This window comes from Ciconia boyciana, chromosome 9 (assembly GCF_034638445.1).
Source record: "Ciconia boyciana chromosome 9, ASM3463844v1, whole genome shotgun sequence".
In the NCBI taxonomy this organism is placed as follows: Eukaryota; Metazoa; Chordata; class Aves; order Ciconiiformes; family Ciconiidae; genus Ciconia; species Ciconia boyciana.
The window spans coordinates 11,999,114-12,025,338 of record NC_132942.1 but is presented as its reverse complement, the minus strand read 5'-3'; the positions used below and the strand labels follow the sequence as shown (position 1 = coordinate 12,025,338).

The 26,225-nt window shown below is 50.0% G+C and overlaps 1 protein-coding gene across 1 annotated transcript in view; it reads right to left on the bottom strand.

Annotated features, from left to right (window-relative positions):
* NEURL1B (neuralized E3 ubiquitin protein ligase 1B) overlaps positions 1–13,519 on the bottom strand; it is a 145,200-nt gene extending 131,681 nt beyond the window's left edge. The window contains exon 1 of the mRNA XM_072872311.1: positions 13,225–13,519. Within this exon, the coding sequence (XP_072728412.1) occupies positions 13,225–13,267 (43 nt within the window). The 5' untranslated portion in view covers positions 13,268–13,519. The remainder of the gene's footprint in view (positions 1–13,224) is intronic.
* Positions 13,520–26,225: the final 12,706 nt, after the last annotated feature.

Sequence of the window (26,225 nt, the reverse complement as noted above, 5' to 3'; positions counted from 1 at the left end):
CTCTACTGAAAAGTGCATCCAGGAACAAGTCTGTTAGCATGGTGTCAATGCCTGATAAACTAATTAAGATGCTAATTAAAAGCAGAGCACTTTCCCATTTGGGGTTCACAGTAGAGGCAGGCTATACCCAGAACAAGTCTCACCAGGGGAAGGGGATGGATGAATAAAGGAGGCAATGCAAGAGCACTGATTGACAACGCAGCTAGATTTTCATGCCATCTTTGACGAGACCCTTCACAAGAGGTTGTTAAAGAAACCGCATAGTCATGGGAAATGGCAAAGCAGCAAATGAGTTAGGGAGGCGATAAGGAGGAAAAATGAGCAGGCGTTTTCATTAGGGCATTTTCCTCACCTTAAAAGAGCAGCTCCCCATGGCGATCACTGGTTTATCAGGCTAGAAAACAGGCTGAGTGAAGAGGGGTTAAAATCCCCCCTCTCCCCCCCAAATTATTCCCAAAGGAAAGCTGGGAAAACTTCAGAGGAGCAAGACAACAGCAGCTGTTGGGTAGCAGTGGCTACTGCCAAGCTGACAAAAGTGGAAAACACACACATTTGTTCACACACCAGCATGGTCAGCACCTGCACAGGAAGAGGTCTGGGCAACTCAGTGACAACCAATGCCCAAAAGTGGGCGAGAGCAATCTGGAAATAAAACAATTTAGTGATGTGCCCCATGTGGAATAAGGCTTGTGAGCCCAGACTATCCCCACAGACATCAGCCTCAAAGGGTTGAGAGGAAAGCATTCACCTTAAAAAGGCAGAGCAAGCAGGTGGCAGAATGAGTCCTAGATCACCCTTTCTTGTCTCCAAGAAAGTCACTGATTAAAAAGTATACTAAGGCCGTGAAGTGAAGGATCCAAAAGTCAGTAATTGCTAAAGTTTATGCTGGTAATCTTAATTCAGCCTTCTCGGATGCTCATCCTGTCCAGGGAATGGAGCAGGTGTCTGTAAGGAGGGGGAGAAAGGATGCATTTAAGGGTAACATTCGTGTGTTTATCTTTGCAGCCTTTCAAAATGCTTATTTTTGTTTGGGTGTGGACAGACTTGTTAGAGGAAATGATTTAAAAGACACCATATAATTGCACAAAAGCACATTGTGTTTCGTTGCAATAATGAAATACATCACTCAATGCGCCGCCACCACCACAGGGCTCCCACAAAAAGCCTCTAGTGCGAACTGCAAAGGCTCAGCCCAACCTGTGCAGTCGTCCCAGTGCTGGCTTTCACCTCACTCATGATGGCATTGAGGGCCACTTGGCTTAACACCGGTCCCATGCAACCATCTCACCCCCAAACAATTACAGGAAAGCTCGCGCAGACCACATGCGGCACCAGTTGTGGTCACATCTTCATCAAGAGGGTTCACAGAGCTAAATGTGCGTTAGCCAGTACCGGGAGAGAGCCACCAGCCCAGAAAGAGGTCTTGCAGAAAAAAAGAGGTGGTAGCAGTTGAGGTGGGTAGGGGCTGTCTTGGATGGCTTTTTCTCTCCCTCCCCTTCCCAGGGTTGGGGAGCCACGCAGTGCCCCAGGAGCTGAGATGTGAGTGCCACCAGCCCCAAATGGAACAGGAAAGGCACCCAGGGACCATCTGCTCTCACTGTCAGCCCAGGCACAACAGGTCCTTCAGCACATCTGAAGAGCCAGGAAAAGCTGATAACATGGTATCATTCCCCATAGCCAGCAATCAGCGAGGCAGACTCAAAGGGAACAGACTGCACAATGATCTAAATAGCAGGATGATCCGGCATTATAAAAGATGCTGATAATGAGATTTTCATAAGTACTTCTAGGGCAAGTTACTACTGCCTTTAAGACAGTCTCAAAAGGATTCAAATGACAGTTTGAGAGTCAGGGGTGCATTATTCCACCTGCAATTTTAGCAGGGTCCCTTTCACCATCCCCTGAAGCATCTAAGATCAGTAATGTTTTGGAGAGGGCTCTACTGGTCCACAAGAAAGTATCCCTGCAGCAGTCCACCAGTGCCTAAGAAAAGCTCCCTCCCAGCAAACTACTACACTGTAAAAAAGGTGGGTGGAGGGGGAAAGCAAAGGGTCATTTTTGGTTTCCACTGGCACCAGTTATGCTTCTGGCACAATTATATGATTTTTTTTTTCCATAATCAAGATAGTGAGGTTAGGCTTTTTTTTTTTAATAAACAAAGGCCTATAATGGGTAGTCTGTACTGTGCCATGTCTGGAGCCTCCAGCTTATCAGAGCTGTCACAGGACACAGAATTTTTGTTCTTTTTAAGGGGGGAGAGGGGGGAGTCACTGAAGCCCACAGACCTAGCCAATACTGGATTTAGCATGTCAGCTTTGACTGGAGGTGACAAGGGGGCAGACACAGCAATTAGCAATGAAACAGCTTCTGCTGCCTCACCAAGCTCTGCTGGGAGACTCAAGCACTGACTAGCAATTAAAAATGCAGAGGGAAGCCAGCAATACCCATCTCCAGATGCACATTTCTAGTCCTGAGAATGCACTTTCCCCAAAGATGTAGCCCAGGGGGGTTTCTTGGTGTCTCTCCCTCACTCTCTCATGTCCTTGGCCAGCTTAATGCTCAGCCTGGGACTCCCTGGAGTCAATCTGATGTTTCCCATGGTTGGATATGATGGCCACCTAGCCCCAGGCATCCAGCGACAGGCTGGCTCAGGGCCCACGCAGTCCTCTCCCCTCGGATGGGCTGGGACCAGGGAGGGACGCAGGAGGGTCGCTGGCAGAGGGCAGCCCAGGCTCTGTCAGTACTTGCCTCTCCCAACATCACTCTCCCCATTTATACATTACCAGGGAGTAAAGGTACTTGACAGCTGCAAAAAAGCACATAATTCTGCCTGCTGTGGCTCTGTTTACACAAAAGCCACTGGTTTATGAGGAACAGCTTAGTCAAAGCACACAAAGAAACACCCCGCAATATTTTTTGAAGGGGTTTTTTTATTGCATTGAGAAGCAAAAGGTTAGCTACAGAAATAGAATGAGGCAGCTTAACAAAACAACTGCTTCTTGTTTCTCTTATTCTGCATCTCCTCTCCCATCCTCTCGCAAACCCTGTTTGCCCTCAGCTCCCACCCCAGCTGCTCCTCACACCTAGTGCCCGGGGACCTTCCTGCTCCTGCCCGATGCTGTCACACAGTCAGCATGACAGACCCAGCAAGGCGCATGCAGCGTCTGCAAAAACATGCAGCTTGGGAAGGGGAAAAGCCCCACAGGACACTTGTCACAGCACGGCCCAACAGCACAGCCAGGACAGCTCAGTTTGTATTTGTTTCTCCACATCAGAGTGAGGGAAACAAGAAAAGTGAGAGATGCTCCCTCCTCCTCCTCGCACTCTCCAGCCTTTTCCATTACCCAGGCTACTCCCTCTGCCCACATTCCTCCTGCCACGAGCAAACTTCACCAGCTTCAGCAGCTGCATGGCGCAGGTCCTGGCCTGATCCTGTCACTGTTTATGGCACAGATGCTTCCCCTGCCCCAGCTCTGTGTGCACATGGGTATGGATATGAAGTAAACCTGGAGTTAGCATCCCTGGTATCAGCAGGAGCTCTGAAGCATCTTAAAATCACTGTTGAATGCACTGTTCATAATGGGGAGGCTAACAGCACCCAGCCATCTAATCCACAGCTAGAATGAGAGGTCCAGTTAATCCCTGGTGAGCTGTGCTCAGTATCCCCCCCACAGCAGCACCCTTCAAACCGGGCTGCGACAGCTTAGTCCCAAGTTTCCAAAAGGCCAGGGGTAGCTGCGACAATCCAAGCCTTTCCCAAGTGACAGGGACAAGGCGGCACCCCTGGTCATGGCCCATGGCAGGAAACACTCAGGTTATTGTTACCGTGTTGCCTTTAAGAGGTGCCATTAGCATTCAACAAATTACAAATAAAGAACAAAAAATTATAAAGAAAAAGAGTAGCAGCTCACAGGCTCCGACCAACCTGCTTTACCAGCTTGCAATACAGACTTTCGTTTCCCAGAGACAAACCACATTATCCCGGTCTGGGTAAGGTAAGACATGCTCCTGTCCCTGCAGCATCCCACTGCTTCAGCTTCCCTCTGCAAGGCACAAGCAGAGAGAAGGGAGGACTCCATATCTCCCACAAGAAAACCGTTTTTTCCTGCCCAGATGGAAGGTGTTGAGGCCATGCCTTTCCTCACTCTCATTGTCAAGATCACGTATGGCTCGAATGGGGAACTGTGCTGGTTTGAACCCCGTCACACAGGGGAGTCTCTGCGCTGGGGCCCAGAGCCATCTGGGTGCATCTGAGAGACGGAGGGCTGCATTTCTTCAGAGGGTTTTGCAGACTGAAGGTTTGAGTTTATTGGCACGGGAGTGCCACATGCAGGAGGAAAGACGCACAAACATTTCTGGGAGTTGGATTCTCCCACTCATAAGGCTCAAGCAAAAAACAAAACAGGTCTGACAGAACAAATTAATTCAGCATGAAGAATTTCTAAAAACAAAAATTATCTTTGACACACGAAAAATAGATAAATCCTTGCAGAAGATTACTTTAACAAGGCCAAAAATCCATCACAATGCTGAAGAAAGGAGGCACAGATAAGGCTTTAAAATGTATGTGATGTTTTTATAGCCCTAGGCATTGGGAAGGCAGCACTGTTCAGAGATGACAGCAGGGATCCTAGCCAGGACTCCTGAAGTCTCCCAAGCTTTGGGAGATTGCTGCAACCAGGAGAATAGAAGCCCTCTATCCACAACAGGTATTATAAACTGCTACAGATAAGTTGTATCATCTCATGCCTTAATTTCCCTTTCAGATAATCAAGACAGTAGGACAACCGCACCATTGTGGATTTTCTTAAGATCTTGTCATGTAATGCCACACTAATGTTTGGATGAGTGTTTGGGATGAGTGTTGTGCCCTGAAAACGTAATGTTTGAAGCAGCCATGGTGATCTGGGGTGTAGCATACATCATTCCTGTCTCTAGCTTTCCCGAGCTCAGTGTTGGGTTTTAGATCCTCTCTGGCATCCCTTCTTGCTGGGAACACAGCCAAACACCATGGATCTCTCCCCAATAACCAAGCAACCCTCCTTTGTCATGCTCTGCCTTCATGGCTTTGCTGGTCTAGGGCTTCATCCTTGAGGGACACATAAGAGCTATTTTTCATAGCATTGAGGTTCTCTTTTAATTTCTTAAATACATACACACACTTTACTCTTAGAAAAGCACAGGGGCACATATACCTGTACCCCCCCAAAAAAAACACAAAAAAATATGCTGCCCCATCTCCTCAAAGTTCTTTAGATTTTTTTTTTTATGGACTCCTTCAGGATCCCAAAATCCTGCTCAATTTTCAGGCTGTCCCTCCACTTTGCAACAGGCTCTCTCCAGCTTGTGCAGCTCCAGTATTCAGACAGGTTCTCCCCCCTCCCACCAGTGCAGCACAACCCTGCTAGCTGTGATCTCCAACACATCCCTCTGTGCTCTCCTTTCTTCCGGGGGAATTTCCAGCCTCCCTCCCATACCCTGTCCTCTCAAACAACCTACAACAACCAGTTCCCTTCAGCACGGCCTTTAGGAAGTCCTTCTATTGTATTCATCCTATTGCCAGAACAAAGACATTGCAGGTTAGCAGCCTCTGTGATAGTTTTGTAGCTGCTTTCAAGACAGGCACATGTTGTGACACAGGCACATGTTGCATTTATATTTATGGATCTCAAAACGTTTTATGTATATACTCCCAGCCTCATTATACACCCAAGGACACTGAAGGGTACTGCCAGTGTAAAAGACTCATCCAATATTCAAACAGCAAGACTGAGCAGAGCCATGAGTGGAAGATAATGCCTCAACTTCAGACCCAAAACGAGCACCCAGGAACAGGCTGTACAGGTTACTCTATTGTATAGCCTGTAGTGTATTATGTAAACTGCATTTAAGTACTCTTCCATTGCCCATTTATACTATTCCTCCTTGCATTACAGAAATCCAAGTTAACTTGCATCAGCCCAAAGCCTTCATCTCCCCAAACCCAAGCGTGCGCCACATCTGACCTTTGCATTCATTCTAAATTTGTACTGAGAAGTGCACATTGTATTTCGCTAGCCTCTTGTATGTGTTTTCCACAGACACAATGACACAAAAGAAGCTGAGTCTGTGAGCCAAGCCCTGGAAAGACGGTAGCTTTAAATAGCCTCTTTGTCTTGCTTTTCCTTGCTGAAATATTGCACATTATTTAGAATTGAGTTTTAGTTTTATCAGAGACCCAGAAATAGAGACAATAGAGGGCTGGGTGAATTTTAGCATCATTTTAGAACTTAAAGGTTCTCATTCCTTTCTACCCTTGCCCCATCTTGCCCTCCATTGCAGGATTTGTACCTGCATCCCAGGGACCACCAGCACACACTCCCTGATAGGCTTTCAGACCCACAGGTATGATCTCCTGGAAAGGGAAGAGGTGCACAGAGAAGGTGGTACACGTGTGAGAAACTTCACCTCTGCAAATTGAGGGCAGGATTGTAAAACCAAAGCTACCGTCCTTGACAGGGAAAAAGTCTGCAACTTTAACAGACTTCCAGGCTGGTACCCAAATGAAATCAGAAATGGAAGGGTTTCTCAACACTAAAATAATGGGAAAACTGTCAAGAGAGTAACAGAAGTAATAAACATTTATGTTGCAGTTCAAGGCAGGAGCAGGCATTTATAACTGTGCTATTTGAATGCCAAACTCTTTGAAAACTGGAGTCCTTTCTAGTCAGGGCATATGGATGCTCCTTTTTAGGTATGCGTAGCAGCCTGCAGAGAAGATGTTTGCCCCCAGTGAAGAGTCCCAAATAGGGGTGTAACAAGGTGACATAATGGGAACACACCCACAAGGGGATTCCCATCCCCTCTTGGGGCTGTAATTTGTCACTTTATCTGGGCCCTAATACACTTGTCCATGTTTTCTCAAGCAAATAGATTTTAGGTTCCTTTCATTTTCTAATTTCCCGAAAAGCAGCTGCAGGAGAAGTCAGGGCAATTTGTGGAGGGGAGAACTGTGCAGGCATTTAACCCAAGGATACAGCCTACAGGGGTGGGTTTGCAGCCAGAGCAATGCTGGGAGGAGTAAGGCTGTTACAGAGGCCGAGCCATATTACAGTGTGTAAGGAAAGTAAAAGCAAGCAAAAGGGAAAGCCTTATGAACAACCCCCGTAACCTGCACTGCAGAGCCATGCAGAAATAACAAATGCATCAGTCTCTCAAGTTTTTCCACTCTAAAGGGAAAAACCTCTCACTCACCTGCTAAGCCACAGGTGAGCTATGGCAGGGTGCCACCGTGTTGTGTGTCCCACTCCTCAGGACAGTCCCCTGCCCAGTGAAGGTCTGTTAGAGTGAACCAGCCCGCTGGGCACTTTGTGTTTGTCCCAGAGCCAGCAAACACCAGAACGAGAATTAATCTAGATCTGCAAAAAGACGGCACTACTCGGCATCGGCTTGTCCTGAATTCACACGGCAGGAGTCACACAGCTCAGTGCAGCTGCAGGAGATGGGGCTGCAGGGAATCCCACACATCCAAACTTCTGGGCTGATCTGAAGCAGCACCATGCGTTGAAGAGGAAACACATGCTCTCTATCATTACCTTCGTGATAAATCCACATAAACATTGTTCATTTACTAGTAAAAATCCACCTAAGGCTATCGTGTACAGTACAGTCTCAAGACGCTAAGCGAGCTGAACTTGGCACAGTCTACAGCATTTTGTAGAGTGCTAAACTGCAGCTCTGCAGAAGCGATTTGTTAATGAGAAAACAGACTCTACGGTGCGAAATGAAAGTGTCTTTGAGTAAGCCATGCTTAACGTGAAGAGAATGTGCTATTTTCCCTGCAGCTAACTGAGCCAGCCTAAAGCCTAACGTGTGCAGGTTAACTCAGAAATGTACCTACTGTTAATCCATGCATGACAGGCAATGCCAGCAAACACAGTTCATGCAGGAATTTACTGTGGTACGGAATATTTTGGCAGCTGGGTACAGTGACTCGGAGTAAGCAGCACAGCGGTAAGGACAAAACATGCGTGCCTAAGTTCCCAGCTGCGTGAATCGCAAGATACCAGCCAAACGTTACACTTAAATCCACAAGAGAGCCAGCTTCGCCTCTGCTCCCCATCTGCACAAGCCGCGTAGGTAAGGGGCGGGCTGCGCCCGGGCCTGCTGCTCCGCAGGCCGAGAGAGGGGAGCAGCAGGCCCAGCGCCGAGGGCCAGCTCCGCGCCGCAGCCGGAGCCCGGGGCAGCGCAAAGCCCCGGACGGCGCTGTCTCGGGGGTCTGGTGCCACCTCGTCCCAGAAATAAGTGGTCTTGTGCATCCTTCCTGCTTCACCTCCGAGCAGAGGGAAAACAAAACCTTTCGGTCAAAAAATCCTCTTGCTTCTGCAGCACCAGGTCTTTTGGGAGAACCTTCCACAGAAGAAGAAATCTGGGAGCTAAGAGCAGACAGAAAGCCAGGAAAGACACTTTTGGAGAAACCCAAGCACTGAAGTAAGGTCAGACCCACCAAAGAGCTGCAGGACTTCAGAAAGCTTGTAGGGGCTTTTCCTTTAACTGCCCAGATCCCAAGAACTCTCTTGCCACGTATCAGGGAATTCTTGAATATTTGCTCATCACTATCCAGTAGAAAACTGGGTCCAGGAAAGATTTTCACAAATTGGAAGTTCAACTGTCCCAAAGTTGCAGGAAGACCAACTCGGGGTGCCCCCAAAAAGCCCTTGCAAGATGGTCATAGGGCTCAAAAGCAAGTCTCAAAGACCTGATGAGCCACAAGGTCAGGTTCAGAGAGGTACTCTTGGAGTCACTCACTGACGGACCACGCGCACTGACAACAAACACTATAGCAGGCAGGACAACGCTCGCAAGCTGGAGAAACAGAAGCAGGGATATGCAGGGTTAGAGGGGGCTCCTAGCTGAGGACAGAAGGAAGGACAGAAGCTGCATGCATCAGATACTGCTGCTGTGGAGGAGCTGCTGACCAAGTACAGAAAGACTAAGCATGACAAGAGGGATGTACACACCTGCCAACATTTGCAGTCACGTTTGTGATCTGCCCATAAATACATGGATACAAGCAACACATCCAGCACTCCAGCCTGACTGATGCCTAACTGGAGTTTTCAGACCAACAGCCAGAAAGTAACTCAGCGCAGAGGCCCATGTACTCTGTGCTGACCTGTAATGCTCCCTAGCATTGCAATTTGGTTTTACACTCAAAGACCATTAACAGAGTTCAGTCAGGGAATGATTGTCCAATACAGACATAAGCAAACTTGTATTATGCAAATAAAACTTTCAGCAACTTTTGACCTTGTTGAGCTGCACAAGATGCAAATAATTCAAAGCTCCTACCACACTGAGATACTTCCTGCTGTTCAGAAGGATGCACGTTGCTCCTGGAGCGGACTGCATTTGGTCAGTTGTTCTGAAGGAATATTTAGGCAAAAAAAGGAATTAAAAAAAAGGTGACAGAATGGAGCCAGAAGCTCTCCTTGGACTCTCACCATAAGGAGCACTTATTTGGATCAAAAGATACACACAAGATAATTACTCCTTGGAGACTTGCCTGTCCATTGCAAACTTTTTCAAAAGAAGCTAAAACAGACCCTGGGATTTCCAGCCATCCTGTACAGATCTCAGGCAAACTCTCAACTGAAACATCTCATTCAGGCATCAGCCCCCAGCCATGTCCACCTGAAACTGTCCCAGGCAAGTGTCAGCCCATCATGATGGCAAGGAAGGCACCCGCACTCCGAGCAGAACATCATCCACCCAGATATAACAAGTGCTCACACTATTTCGCTAACAGCTGAAGCATCACAAGCCATCAGCCTGTACCAGATCTCTACGGGAGAGGAACTCACCTTCCCCCTTCCACAGGGGCACATGCACATGTGGACATTCAAGGAGTAAGAACCCACTCTCAGCTGTGTCCTCCTCAGCTACCAGGAGAGATTTGCTCTCCTGGGGACCAGCTGCTGCATGGTTATTTGCTCTTCTTTTGGCCAGGCTCAATCTCTTAAGCAACCCGCTTTGCAGTGTCCTTTTCCTGGCATTTATTTAGCTGCCTTTTTTTTTGTGTGCAGTTACGGAGTAGCAGCCCTGACTTCTTTTAATCCCGGCTGCCCTCTAGTGACAGATGCTCATCCCCGGTGCCTTACAGGGCTCTCCTGGCCAGGACCAGGGCACCTGGGGACGGCCACGTCCCACACAGCTTACCTTGCTACAGAGCCTGAGCCCCAGCTCTACTGCTCTGTATAAAAGACATACAAAGCAATATTTCTATAATTGAGATTCCTCATACCTCAGTGACATACCTTATACTTCAGCTTTTAAGGATTTACTGATTTTTTTTAATCCCACATTCCTGCTTTCTGCCCAAACACTGGTATCTCAAACATAGCTAAGAGGAAAAAAAGGTCTTGGTCCCCTGCTCCACCAGAACCACAAATTCACAGCAGTGGCTGGAAGTAGTTAAATGTTTCCCCAACATTTTCTGGGTTTTATAAATATCCTAGGACCAATGTGGGCTTTGGCCCCAGAGTAAGAACACTTCACTCAAGTCACTTCAGTGAAGGCTACAGATGAACAAAGTTCCTAGCCACAGCAGTAACACACTTGCTATTAGAGAGATTATATATTCCCTTTCTCATCCCAGAGAGATTAGCCCTTCCAGTGGGGATTACTCTACATCAGAAACACAGCAAATCAGGTGTTACCACCAACGCACCAAACAAAGTCCTACTGCAGCTGGAGCATACACGAGCTGTTGGCCAGAGCATCTCTTTGCACTCTTCCACACAGATTGAGAGAGGTGCCAGCAGCACAGGATCCCAGCAGAAGAGGTGCTCAGCAGCTTGGATTTGTAATTGGGTAATCCCTGAAATCTCCCTATCCCAAACAGAGATCAGGTTGCAGAGACTGCAGCACGCAGCCCCATGGAAGCTGTATCAGAGAAGGTGGGTGGCTCGAGCATGGGAAGGGGGCACAGCTGAAACTTCAGCAATAGAAAATGTATAGAAATCAGCTTGAGTTTTTGGAATTGGGACACAGGTAGTGCTACTGGCTTTGGAAAGTGATTTCTCCAATTTCTGATGACTATACTGTGCAAACGGAGAAATTACTTCATGTTGAGAGCAGGCTCAGATTTATATATATTATTTCTCAGCCCTCAATAATTAATTCCATCTTGGCACTCCTGTTTGTTCAACAGAGAAGGTAAGTAAATGCATTTGGGCATACTTCCAGTATTGGATACAAGGATCTGAACTAAGATGGAATTCAGCAGTAACCGTTGACATAATGTATTATTGAGGTCTGACCTGTCTGATATTGCATTAGCTTCAAAAATGTTATCTCAGGCACTGTTTTGCAGAACTGGCTTTATAATCAAAGACTTGATGTTTGGATTTCAAAACAAAAACCAACAGTAAGGAGCACAGTTACACATCAGTTAGAAATAATCTTCCATTACATAGCAAACATGTAAATCTGATGGTGATTGACTACCCCAAAAGCAAACACAGCATTAGCAGCTCCCAGGAGAAAGAAATACAAGAAACATGAGAACTCGCTACAGCAGAACATTACCTGCACCCAAAGCATTCATTCATTAGGAACACAATCAGACCTTAATCCACTGGGGCTAACACCCCGCAGAATAGCAGAGGCCCTCCCATAATGTACATACACTCCTGAACTCAATCTTGCCCCACACACCTGAGAGCAACAGCCAGCAGGAAACAAGGCTCAAAAGTAATTTTTGTTTCTTGTTCTGCCCTCTGCCTGCAATCACCCTTTTCCTGAAGTGAGAAGTATTTACTGCAGATTTAGACACCCAAGTCCTACTCTGCATTGCCCTATATCCCTTTTTCTTCTGCAGTACGTGGCACCCGGCATCAGAGTGAACCTGCTTGACGTGCGACAACTGGATCTCTGCAAATGCATTTGCCATTCAGGAGAGAGGAGGGCAACACAGCCTCATCCTCCAAAGGTTCCTGGCACAGCCCCAGAGTGACCTTTCCCTCCCCTCCACACCACACACACCTGTACAGAGGCTCAGGCAAGAGCATCTAGCAGGGCAGCTTCAGATTACCCTGTGGCACGTTGCACTACTGAACTTACACATTAAGTAAATGACAACACTGTCATACTTCCAGTAGCAAAATATTTTGGGTTTCCCCATAGGAAGACAAAACAAAAATAAGTATTTTGAAACTAGGCTTTTTGAAAGAAGTCATTAAAATCAGATCAAGCTATAAATGCCTGAAAAATTGATCAAATTTCTAACACTGCTATTAAAAATCAGGTATGAAGAATGACAACGTTTTATTTTAAAATGAAACAGTAGCAGGTCACATGCATATGGAAAACAATATGCAGATCCCAAAGGCCTGAAGCCAAGGAGAGGTTAACAAGAAACAAGTTCAGTCTTGTTGAAACTCACTACTATACAGCAATACTAGTAATGATGATGATGCTTCACGTTAGTTTAGATGTTACCCAAACCTTTTCTTATTCCCACCCAGGATTATTCATATTCTGGAGCGCTGGCACTCATACCAGTTGGCTGAGTTCCGTTATCAGCTCCCTTCAAATCCAGCCAACCAGGCTGCTGACCGTTGGACTTTTTGGACACACACAAGACACATAAAAGGCAACAAGAACCTGACACCCGGCTGCATGGCCAGCGCGAACCCATTTGTTTTCCCAGGTCTGTTTTCCCAGCCTGCAAGCTGGGATTGGCAGGCAATTTTGGAGCGAAGGACTTTGAATCACAGCGGGTGGATTTGGCAGGACTGCCGCCCGGGCAGTAACTGCAAAGAATGAAAGTGCCTTTATTGCCACAGTTCTTGCTGGGAGGGGGAGAGAAAAAGAAAACCCCCACACTGCGATCTCTGGAGCTCGATAAGGAGCACAGATGAAGGCAGGGCCTCAGACCACCGGGTACCTGTCCTCTGCAGCACGACTGTAGCTCACCCGGTCCGAGCACTGGCATTTTACCTGTCACCTCCGTGCACGCCACTTCGCGTGTCACCAATGCCACTGTCACATCCTCCCCACCCTGAAGGACACCGCAGGGCGGCCCCTTTGGTTTTTCTGCCGAGCCCACAGCACAGCGATGCGCTCCCCGCTGCGGCTGCTCCAGCGCTGGGGGAGCGGCCGGGCCCGGTCTGTCCGGGCCCGGTCTGTCCCGGCCCGGAGGGGCGCGGGGGGAAGGGAAGGGACGCGCCGCCCCGCACTTACCGGTGCCGGCAGCGCCGCGCAGGACGGACTCGGCGTTCCCCATGGCCGGGCGGAGCGGAGCGGAGCAGGACGCGGAGCGGAGCGGAGCAGGGCGGTGGGAGGCAGCCGGGCAGCACCGCGCTCCTGCCGCGCCGCCGATTCGAAGCTGCCGCCCGCCCCGCCCAGCGCCGCCACCGCCAACCGCCGACCGCGGGCGGGGCCCACGGGCGGAGCGGCTCGGCTCGGCTCGGCTCGGCTCGGCTCGGCTCGGCTCGGCTCGGCTCGGCTCGGCTCGGCAGCGGGGTCCCCGGCTCCTCTCCCGAAGGAGGGACGGTGTCTGCACCCCCTCGCGCCCCTGTCCGGTCTGCGTCGGTGTCAGCCCGCAGAGGGAGGTGCCTGCACACAAGCACCCATGTTAGCTCTAAAGGGAGGTGCCTGCACCCGTGTCAGCCCGCAGAAGGAGGTGCCTGCAGCCATGTCAGCCTGTAAAGGGAGGTACTTCACCCATGCACTCCTGCCAGTCGGTAAAGCCCAGGTGCCATGGCCAGTCGGTAAAGCCTGCCAGTCGGTAAAGCCAGGTCTGTGGCCATGCCCCCACGGCGGCCTATAAAGGCAGTTGTTTTCATACCTATACTCGCACCAATCTATACAGACTAGTTGTCTGCCCCCACGTCAGCCCAATGGCAGTCTCACATGCCTTGACATTTTGAATTAACAGACTACAGGCATGAGGCAACAGGAAGGGCTTCTCCACGGTCCCTGCATGATGCTGATAAAAGTAATATACTAGAATTGCTTCCTTTTCTGAAAAGACTTAGAAAAAAAAACCCCACTGTACTAGTGCCTACGAGTGGTCCACTTGCAGTAACCTTCACCAGTGCACAGCTGTGCTCTGAGGCATGGCTGCTTCTAGGAAAGGGCCAAGACCAGGAAAAGGCCACTGTCACATAACAGGATGAAGATTTCTTTCCCATATCAGACAACGTGTGGTCCTCTTGTACCACAAGGCTGGGAGATTTATAATAGAGACAAGTCCCGCTGCCCCGGGACACTGTTCCCCATTATCTCATTCGCTGTTACATTTGGCACAGGACTGATGTGGACTTCGGAGGAAGTAAAAGAGCAAAACAGAAGGCTTGAGATCCCTGAGTGTTGCTACTGTCACAGGAGCCCAGCCACCCCTGGGAATAACAGAGAGAATGAAGGAAAATGACAGTAGGGATGCCACCATTTAGCCCAGTGCCGATTTCCTCTTCCACAGCTGCATCCAGAACATCATTACTGGGTGCCAGCAGCTTTGAATTGCTCAGATGGAGATTAAGACACATCCTGCCCTGAAAACCATAGACAAAATAATGGGAACATGATGTGCAGATGAGTGTGTTGCTGTTTTGAGCCTGGGAATGGGCCAAGTCCAGGAGAAAAGCAACAGTGATGCCTCTGCAGGAGCGCTGCTGCCTTCCCTCCTCCCCACCATCCCAGTGCCCCTTATCAGACACCATGGTTATGCGTTGAGAGTCCGGCTGAGGAAGGGATGTCTTGCTTAAGTGTGAGCAGGGGAGTGACTGTGACATGCGGATACTCTTTATCTAGCTGCTAATGCACTTTTTATCTTCTCCGTTAGGTGAGAGCAATACGGCAAGGTCTCTAGTACTCGAGCAACCTTCAAAGTGGCCTCCTGAGCCAATGGTGCTATTCTCACACACAGCAGTTTATAGTCACCTCATCGCCAGGTTTGGGGTCATTAGTGTGGCTTGGGTTTCTAATGATAACCCTTGTAACAACAATAATAACAGCAGCATAATGCAGAAGAACTGCTGAGTATTTCCAGTAGATCCTGAGCAAGTCGGGACTGGCAGCAGGACGCGAGCTGCAGCCTCCAGTAACGCCAGCCGTTAACAACAAAAGGGCACTGATTTCTCACACTTTCTCAAAGCAAAAGGGAGGGGACGTCTTGCTCTGTTTGTTCCCAGAAAACAGACATACTCTCATTCCTGAGGAGGGCGAGTAGCACATGGAGCAGCTTTCCCAGCCCTCTAATAACAGGGAAGTTGCTTCCACCTGAGCAGGTGCAATGGGAACCTGACTGCAGAGGCAGCATGTGCAGAATTGCCTACTGCCAGGTAATCACCCCAGTGCCAGGGAAAGGGGCCCTGGAGCCAGACGGCTGGCACGCTCAGTGCACAGCAGTCCTCAACCATCTTGTTTTCTGCAGTTGGGCCAGGATCACAGCCCCTGATGTCCCGGCAAGAATTTCCCAACCGATAAGAGCAGCCTCCTTTTATCTAAATCTCCTCTCACCCCTGCTTGAGCAGCCGCCGGGCTGTCCCCAGGAGGAGGAGGAACCCCAGGCAGGTCACACCGTGTCACTCAGCCAGACATTGCTGGCACTCAGAGGAGGCTGAAGGGAGCCCGACACCTCTGCTCCAAGGGGCAGAGACAGATAGAAACCCTGAGAGGAGGATCCAGGGAGGTCGTGTGGCTCCTTCCCATTTAGCTCCCACTGATCGCTGCCTGGCCCCTCTGGGACAGGGCTCTCAGGAGGCATTGCCTTGTCTGCTGGTCATGGCACACAGCTGAGGTTTGGAAGATGATGTTCTGACAGAGGTAGTCTGTTTTTTGGGAAGCTGTTGTCAAATTGCTTCAATCCCTCCATGCAGCTTCCCACCATAAAGGAGGGATAATGCTGCTTCGGGGGGGGTGGGGGGGTGGTGCATGGCTGGTGTTTAAAACTGGCCTGTAAAGTTCGATAGTGTCTCGAGCAGGCAGAAGGCTATCTAGCATCACATTGCTCAAAATAGCCCCCGCATAATACTGTACTGTTCCTGTGTCAGTGTCATGCTCTGGACAAAGGCCTGGTTAAGCTAAATTTTCATAACCTTTTTTCCACAGTTGCAATATCATGAAGAGCACAGATTTCCCCAGCAGATTTGGAGCCAAAATGCATCGATCCTGACCTGAAGAAAGGCTTTTTTATTCTTCCATGCTTATTCAAGCTATGAATCTTCTCCTGTTGCCAAGAAGCAGTCTGGCTAGCAATGACTGTGGTAATGATTTTTTTAAAACACGAACATCTGTCTACGCTGGGAACCAAGCTGAGGTTCACCAGCTCATTTCATGCTGAGACCACCAAGCAGCTGTCAGGCAGTGCTAACCCTCAGCATGTGTTATTGGACTGTAACCAAAAGCCTTCAGCAAAGAAAGCTTTAGCTCCCATAAACTCTCACACCTCAGCTCTAGGGACACAGCATCTGCACCACGAGTCGGCTGGCCGGCACAGCTGCATGGTGCAGCCCACAGCTTTCCCAGCAAGAAGTGAGGAGGAAGACACTGTTTTGGAGTCCAGCCCCATGCGCACACCCTTAATCATTTCTGCAGGGGTAGGTCCAGTCGGGGCTGGGTCAGCCTTGGCTTCACTACTGCATATAGGAGGATGTCATCCTTAACTCAGAGCTAAGCACTGGTCTAGGCACAGACATCAGAGAGAGAGATTACATGAGGCCACATCCCCTCAGCAACAGGACAGTGAATTATTCCGTAACAAAACCTGCCCTTTGCATTCCTCTCCTCTCCCCATAAGCCCTCGCTCTGGAAGCACTGGAAGAATAACTCAATATGCCGAACAAACAGAAATGAGAGCAGCCCTTACACAAGCAGAGCACTGGAACTATTGCCCAAGGCACATGTGGGCTCAGCCTGGTCCCTGCAGCTGCACACAGTGCAGTTGCATTGCCAGTCCTCGGGTGCCCATGCACTGGCAGGTGGTTATGAGAATATTGCTGAGAATGTTGCTGAGAATCGAGACTCCCTGTCCCCTTGCGCTGCTGGAGAGATGCTTGCACAGCAGCTGGGAAAAGGTGCAGACACACGGGTGCAGAAGACACCCTGGCTTGAGTAGTGTGTAGTAGCAAGGATCAGGCCCTCGCCAACACAGTGATATTTTTGGTTCTGTCACAGTGTGATCCTGGAAAAAACGTATTTTCCTTTCTGAAACTCTGATAATTGCAATAACAGTAATGATGCTTAGCTGCTTTTGTAACAACCAGCAGATCTCAAAGCACTCCACAAATCTTGGTCCCCAAACTGAAGAGAACCCTGTCCCCAGGGAAGAGGAGGAATAATGTTTTAATCACAGTCGCTCAGTGGCAGTCCTGGTACACCCCCCACACACATTTCCCAATATTCAAACTGGTTTTGTATCCTGCAGCGTTAGGGCATGCTGTTGCTTAAAACTTGGACACTCCTGAGTGCCTCCCCCCTGCCCCGCAATGAAGATGCTATTGACGAGCAAAGAGTTTACATTCAGCCACTTTACATTTTTCAGCGTACAACTCTGTTAAGGGCCACTTGCAAAATGACAAAACTTTGTTCTTTCTGTGAAGAACAGCTGAGTGGTGTGACAGGTCAGCACAGCTGATTCAAGCGATGCTCCTTCCAGCATTGCTCAAATCCTGACCTCGCCTGACTTCACCAGGCAAGGTCCTTCCCCTATTTTTCCAGCATTTTCTCCCTCTGTAAAAAGCAGATAACAACAATACAAAATTCTCTCCTAAGGATGCTGTGGGAATTAAACAGCCACTTATTGTTCAGAAAATAAAGGGAAGATTAAAAATGCTCTGAAAACACAGTCATAAGAACTGGATGGCTCAATTACATCATTATCGTTGTTCTCATTACAGACGACATAATCAGTTATGGACCCCCTTGTGCTGGTTATGTATAGATATGCCGTAAATGCCTCTGCTTTTACTTTTTTACAGCCCTGGGTGAGTGGGGTACCTCCTCTGGCCCGGGCTGCGCTCGGTGCCTGGCACTGCTGGGATCACCACTAGAGGGGAGCTTTTCCCTACAAACCACCCGTCAGCTATTGCAGCAGGAAAAGCTTTTCCAAGTCTAAACTGGGAGAGGGATTTGCAGGGAGAGGTTTGCACCGAAACGCTCCCGGCCGGCACTCTCGGTCGAGTGGAAGAGTTTCTCTCTCGGTTTAGCTTGTGTCACTTGGGAAGGGGCTTGTTGCGTCTGCTGCTGGATGCATGCACGCCCGCAGCTCTTAGTACTTCATGGTTCACCTCTGGAAGTAAACATTGGCACTCTGGATGCACAAAAAGGATGGCAAGACAGCCAGCAACAGCCAAAGAAGGTTGACATCCTTCCGGTGAGCTAATCCAGGGTCCTCCCCAGATAAAGCTGGACACTTTCATGTTGTTACAGTGTTTTGCAAGATGTCAAAAACTCTGGGAAAGATTTCAGTATGGGGTAGCTCTCTGGAGTGACAACAGACCCCACAGGAAGAGGGAGGGAGATGATATCACACAGACATCCCTTCACCTTCCACTGCTGCCTTCTGCAAACAATCTTCCCTAGGACAGGAGTGGGCAGGAAGGAAGGAGATGTCCTTGCTGAAGCCACAGCAGATTTTTCAGACATCTCTGGCAGGTCATGCATCAACACACACCTAAATGTCATCTGATAAGAGCATGGAAAAAAAACCCCACAACCCACGTGGCTGCATGCCACATGAAATGAAGTCACTGGCAGTTCCCCACCCCTGGTCCCAGGGCTTTGTCCCCCAGAGACCAGCCAAGCCAGCGCCTGCCAGCCGCAGCGAGCCATCCTATCTTGTGCCTCCAAGCCCAGCAGATGGCAGAAAGACATACAGCAACGGAGAAGAACATGCTATTAATTACAGACACCGCTATTACTCTACTCTCTATAGCGGTACCCGATACCTCCCAATCACAGCTCCAAGTTTTATTGGGCTGAGCATGATGGGATGGTATTTCTATGGCACTTTTCACCCTAGAGATATTTCAAGGCTGGACATGCCCATTTCTGGCCTGCTGTATATACACCATGAAATAAATGCTTTTTATGTTCAGTGGACACAGACAAGCATACATGCACTGCCCTGAGGACTCGTGTGCACTCTGTGCAGCCTGTCCATAGTGAGAGCCACTCCTTGGACCTATTCGTCCTGTTCCCTCATCCACAGCAAACCTCTCTTTGGGCAGCTCCCAGCTACCCACAGCCCGCTTGGGTAAACACTGTTCTGGCCTCACGAGATCCAGGAATCGCAGATGAGTGTCCCAGCTCCTTAAATTCAGCCTGGAAAAAGATTTCTATGTAGGAAAGAAGATACTTCCAGAGAACACGATGAGCAAGGTAGCCTTATTTAAACTCCTGGCAGTTATTTATTTATTCATTTTGCCGTAGCTATTTTAGAGGTTGTCATATGAGAATCAAACTAAAAAAAACCCCTCTCGGCTAATGTAACAGCAAAGCTGGACAAGATGAATCTCTCTGAAGGTGGGATTGTTTTTCTCTGGGTGTGCTGGCTTACGCCCACCTCTCTGGGATGAACAGCGGTTTGACAGTGACAGCAGTACCGTACAGCAGACTAAGGCAAGAGATGAAAAACCACAGGTCAAATCACATTTATTAGGGTTCTTGCATACCTTTCTACCAGACTGAAAATCAGGGTATGACATTTTCTCATCACACCTTGAAGATATGTTGTTTACTACTGCTGATATATCTCTCAATGCCATGTAATAGTGGGGTAGTGTTGCAGGTTTCAGAGCAACCCTGAGAAGTGTCAGCAACAGTTTGACATGGGACTGGAAGTCCAGATGTGTAAGGTGTCTGACAGCAACTTCTGCTTTGGCTTAGCATGAGTCACTCCATCACTCTCATAAGTCATAGGATTTAATGGCCTCTCCTTTCAAATGGAAAGAAATGGTGGAAAATGTGCTGAGGAGTATTTCAAAGTGAGCGGAAGCTGATAAAAGCACTGGCAGCCAGTGCCTGGGACCTGGCAGAGGTACTCAAGAGACCTGAGCCCCATTTCTCTCTACCTCCCTCTCTCTCCTTCATTGACTTTCTGGATGATTTTTAACAAGTTAGTTCATGACTCAGTCACCTCTTTCTTCTGTGTAAAGATGATGGAGACTCGCCTCCTTGATAAAGCACGTCAGGTTCTACAGTCAATGTGACTACTGCCTGAATAAGAGCTTGAGATCACTGAAACTCGTCATACCTCTGCGGTGGTCACTGCTGATGCAATGTCTAACAGAGTGGCAAAGTGTTTACTGACGAACCAGGTATACCCACTGGTTGCCCAGCAGTGCCTTTCTGGGTTGACGCTGTTGGGCTGGGGACCTGCCTCCCAGAGAGAGGCTGTTCACTTGGGGAGAGCAGAAGTTTCCTCCCCAGGTTGCAGAATTTTGGTTGAAGAGAAGCACCTGGGGGGTTTTTTGCTTCATTAACACCCTTCAGGTGGCCTGTTAATGTCCCATCATGGCTCTGGAGGTGCAGGTCAGTGAGCCACAACCTGCTTTTCTCCTCCCGAGTTCTCTCTGCAGTCTGGATTCACTTCTAGGTTTCCACTGTGAAAGAATTGAGTTGTCCGAGCATATGTTTCCCGACGTCCTGGGAACACGCAGCTCTAAGACCACACAGAGCAGAGCTCTTCGGTGACACAAGTGACACAGCAACAGCACAGTTGGGACAAACCTCTCCCAGAGCTGAGAGCACATGCAGGGAGGCGCCTCACTTTACCCAGCAAATGCCAGTAAAGTCCAGAAAAAAGATCAAGCAGTGAATAAAATTAGCACTGTGGGCTGCACTTACCCTGCCAAGAGAGCTTATTTAGTGTGGGAAGGGGAAGTGCTGGAGGTAGCATGACCAAGGTATGTGGGAGGAGGCAGAGAAGGAAAGCTGATCTGTCCTACTCCTTTGTGTCGCTTCAAAATGTGAGACTTAGCAGTCAGAGGTGGAGGCTATAAATGGCTGGCCAACTGAGGAGCAATAAAAGGACACACAGTGTCCCGCAGCACTTAGCAAGCCCAAGAATATATGTCCAGAAGGGTCAAGAGAGCCAAATTGTGCAAGCAGATTTTTAAAGGACTGTTTTTTTATAACTACTAATAGCATTTGAAGTTATGGTAGCATTAACCTCAGCTCCTGCGGCAGGGCATCAGCTGGTCCATCAGGACTCCCTCTACCTCCCTCCCTGCCCAGCACCATAAGAGCTGGCCAAGTTGTTTCCATCCGTGTCAGAGGCAGGGCACTGATCTGAGCAGAGGACATGATCCAGTGTGAGGGCTGCCTTTCCTGACATGCCCATCTGCACCCACTCTCTCATCTCCCAGTTTTCTCTGCCACCCAAAATGCTGCCCAGGTTCCTCCCAGAAGCACGTTGTACAGAGGATGACCAGCTTCCCTGTGCCAAGTCTGCACGGAGCCAGGAACCTCTCCTGCACCTCTGATCCCAGTTTCCATGCACTGGAAGGAGCACTGGTATCTCTGGGGTGGCAGGGACCAGCATGAGGTGCAAGACAACGTCCTACCCAGGAAGGCTGCAGGGTTGGGGGTGAGGGGTTAGGAGGGAGGTCATCTACTTGCACAAGGACTTGTCTTTCTCTTAGATGTGGGTCTGGAGTCACCCTTCTGAGCTCCCTCAGTTCAGGATGGTCAGACACAGAAGTCTGGTTGGGCCCACTATGGAGACAGGCGACAGATGTGACACAGACGTGGGTTCACATTTCCCTGCAGCTCCCTGCGACTTTGCCCCCCTCTCCTGAAGTAGATCCCAGGACTCAGGAACCCTCTGGACCCAAGATCCAAGCAGGACCTTCTCCTGGGGCAGTAACTAACCCCCTTACTACTCCCCCTGATCCTCTGATGGCTTGAGGGGGACAGCAGATGCCTTGCATATGCAGCAACCCTGTGACCAGAGGCCTCGAGCCATGCCCAAATGGCGGTGAACGGGAGGTCAGCGCTGAGCAGGCAGCGCAGGAGGCAGAGCAGAACAGGCAGCACAAAGGCTCCTGCCCACTGCCTGCCCTGCCCAGGCCTGCCTGCACAGCCGGTTTCAGGGGACAGCAGGGCCAGGGAGGTTCCCTGACTGCTAGGACCAGAACAGCACTGCCTAAAACGCTCCCTGTTGAAAGGGGTGGGAGTCTTCAGAGCATCCATAATAGTCCCTCCATGGGCCCAAATCCATTTCCTGGAAGCTTTGCCTTTTTCTGCGCTGTGAAGCCTAGGCAATCCTGAAAAACCAGTTTGGTTTTGTTTCACGTTGATTTTTTATTATTTTTTTCTCTTTGTGCGGGTGCCAGCGCTGCTGTGCCGTTGCTATGTTTTGCGGTGGCTAAGCACGGCACGGTTCTCATTTCAGGCGCTGACGTGAACCCTGCGAATCTGGAACGAGTTAAACCGGCCCCACAGCACTGCAGGGAGAGCATGGCGGCCGCCTCTGCCCCGCAGCCTCCTCCTCACACCCCCAGCACCCCTCCAGAGAGGCTGGGAGAGGAGAAGCACAGCGGCAGCTCCACATTGCAAAGAGCTTCAAACTTTTCAGGGAAGGCTGTGGCCGACGATGGGCCCAAAAGAGCTGGAGCTCAGCTTGAAACCTTCCTGAGGACAGCGAATTTTCAGACCCTCCAAGCTGAGGTTGGGATGAGGACGCTGGCAGCACTGTGGGTGGAGAGCGTTCCCAGCGGAACGCTGTTCCCAGGGTGGGTCCCTGGGTCTGACACCCCACGAGGACGTCACCCAAAGCGTTCAGGGCTGCGTTTGCTGTTTCACAAGGCAGACACACAATATGAACCCCCATACTGGTTGGGACTGGTGCAAAGGAGGGTGCTGTGCCATCCCCGCCAGATCCTCATCACCGCACTCCCACCTCCGGGACTCAGCCCCTTGTGGGGTGCACAGGGCAGGAGGAAGGGGCTGGGGTGCATTTCAGCTCGGTGCTCCCCCCGCCAGCTCCCTCTGCGTCAGGAGAAACGCAGGGCTGCTGCTGGGATTGCAAAACACTCGCCTGCGCCGTGTTTGAGGCTGATTTTCGCCAACGTTACTAGGGTACAGGAGTGACTAATTCTCTCCGAACTTTCAGTTTCAGCCTCAAGCACTACATTTCAGAGGGACCTGGTGTCTGTTGTGTGGGTAAAAAACCCTGAGACAGCTCAGCGCTGCGGCTATCTAGGGCAGAAATATGCATATACAGAGATCAGCCTCATCACCGCTGGTGCTGTGCTGAGCTGGCAGGACCGAGCCTGGCCCCAGAATGCAGATGGGGCAGGGATGAGCACATGCTCCCCTCTCTGTAGCTTTCCTACAGCTGCTGAAGTACTGCTGACCAAAAAAATCATTGTGTAAGGCAAATTAAAGAAATGCTGCAAAAAGGACACTTTTTCCAAGCAGAAAAGTGAGCAAAATGCAGTGAGCAACAGACATTTTAGGTAACTTCTATTCTAAAAGCGATCTCTGGACACTAGCTAGACCTTAATCAGAAAATAAGGAGCAGAAAGAGGGGTGAAGGGCACAAGGACATGAATGCTTTTACACGCAGGGAACCCAAGTTCCAGCACCAGCCTATGCATCCCTCCTGCCTGCTTTCCAGGACTCCTCAGCGAAGCTGCAGGGCTCCCTCCTGCCCAGCAGACACAGCAATGCTCTGCACATGCTGGAAAAGTACAGCCCCTGCGAGAAGTCTCTGGATGAACGCTTCAGGGCAGGGAGGGGGGGGTTTGCTTCCACCCTGGCGTGTGAAAAGAAATACGGGTCTGGAAAGGTGCCATGGAAATGGGTTTCAATAATAGCTGCTGGAGACGGGCTCGTGTGCCGGGGGGGGGCCACGTCAGCCCCGCGCAGCTATGGGAGGAACGTCCCCTCAGGAACTCGCTGTTCCTTCCTGCGGCACCAACGTCACTGTGCGGTGCAGGAGCCAGGCAGGAAGGCTCGCACAGCCCCTCTGCTCCTGGCCTCCTCCAGCACAAACAGCCCCTCTCTCAGGGGGACCGAGGGAGAAGAGGGAAATGCATGGACCTATGTGGACAGCTGCTCCCCATGGCTGATGATGAGCTAAAGTCAAAGGCCAGGGGGATGCACACTTCTCCCAGTGGCATGTGGAAAGGCCAGTGGCCTTGCAAAGCCCTCTCTCACATGAGACCCCCGAGGGTCATGTAGGGGGTTCCCGGCACAGCCAACACCTCCAAGGGTGGGCATGGCTGTTGGTGGGCAGCTGCTCCACCTTCATGTGAGGAGAAATCCAGCACACCCAGCTGGTTCCTCTCCCACCCTCTGCATCCTTGGAGAAGAGCTGGGTGGCCACTAGTCCAGCATGGCTGCCTCCACTACGTGCTCAGCAGGAGGAAGCTGTTCCCTGCCCTCACCAAAGTGCACACAGTTCAGGGGTCACCGCACACCCCATGCACACGTCACCCATGTGCAGGGACAACTCAGCAAGGAGCATGCCAGCAACACGCTCCTGTGTGGGCAGTGACACTGGCATGGACACTGCACGGGAGGAGCTTGCCGCTCAGCTGGAGAGCTGACCCTGCAGCACCCACGCACCCCTTGCTCCCCACATGGGCTCTGCACCCCCCATCGCACAGAGCAGTTGGCACACTGGCTGGGACATCACTTTTTACAGCCAGTGAGCTCCAGCACCTCATCTGAACTTTGCAGCATGAGGGAACAGCAGTTTGCACAGCTCAGGAAGAGCATAAACATATCACAGCAGCCACCAGGCAACAGGGCAAACAGCATAGTGCATCTGCAAACATGGCCCAGCACCTTTGGCCATGGCAAGTGGCTGCTCAGCCGGCCATCACACTCTCCATTTCTCATTCCTTTAGCTGCCTTTCAGAGATCCATTACTGGCTTGAAGGGGAAGAGGAGGGTGGGAAAATTGAGATCTCTGGCCAGATCCAGGGCTGATGATTTGGTGGAAAGCCAGGTTGTAAGGTGAACAGCCTGGAGCAACTGATCCTACTTCTGACATGGTGATATCTTATACCCACTTATGTCATGGTGGGAAGGGCAAAACAAGGGAGAGTCAGCCCCTCTTCTCTAGGGATTAAACTGTCTTTCAGAATGGAAACTGGCCTGTGCAGTGGAAGGGAGAAACAGAGCAACAAGCCAGCCAAAGCTGCAACAGTGGCTGAGAGGCTTGGGAAGCGCTGTGACAAATTTCAGGCTCTCCAGTGCAAACAGTCAATAGGATCTGTAAATCACCAACAAGGCACATGGCCCTGCAGCTTCACCTGCACTCAACTGCATCTCCCCTCTGCGTTTCTGTGCCTCCCACTTGCATAAGGAACAAACAAGGTATCGAAGGCTGGAAGTGCTGTGGGACCACATGCAGCACCTGCCCATGGAAGAGAAGCGCCCCAGCTCATTGGAAGAGAGGAGAAATCCAGCTGTAGCAGCACACAGCTCAGCATGGACCAGTTTGTTGTGAATAGAGACCTCCCTGAGAAACAGTCCTTAGAAAGAGAGAGCTGTCTCCCTGAAGGACCCCATCATGACCCGAGTGCTCAGCTCTAAGTGAGAACACACCTTGTTATGGCCCTTTCTGTCCTGATTTAGATAAGCTACAATCCTCCTTAGAAACTGAGGAGTCAGTTTTTTCCCTTCTGCACAATGGGGATGACATTTCTTTAAAACATGGGCAAACAGCCTGACTTTCTCCTGTCACTCAGTGTCCCCCCTCCAACCTGGTCTGAACAGGGTGGAGGGAGCTCTATCCATCACACTTGGTCACTCAGTGACTTCCCTGCTATCTGCCTGCTCTCAGCCCCATCCTTTCTGCTTCATTTTCCTTGTCTCTATTACAAATATATTTTATTCTTTCATATTTCATTTTCTCCCCCCTCAATTTTTTTGTCTTTTCTCCCATCATGGAGCTCTGCCTGATAATCTCCAGGTTTAGCTCACTCTCAGCATCCATTTCCTTCTTCACATTGTGGAGCATCTCTGGCACCCAGGAACTATCTCCCCCATTGCAGATTGCATCTCTCCTGTATCAGCTCTACAGTCTTCCTCACCAAATGATGGCGTCCAGCATCTGCCTTTTCACCATCTTGCTTCACAAACCCTCCTTGTTCGCCCATCCAAGTCTCCTTTTCGGCTGCCAGCCTCCATGTCTCTCTCCACCCAGGACCTTACTTCACTGTGCAAGATAAAACCACTACAAATATGAAGCAACTTTCCTTCCCCTTCAGTTTGCCTTTGCT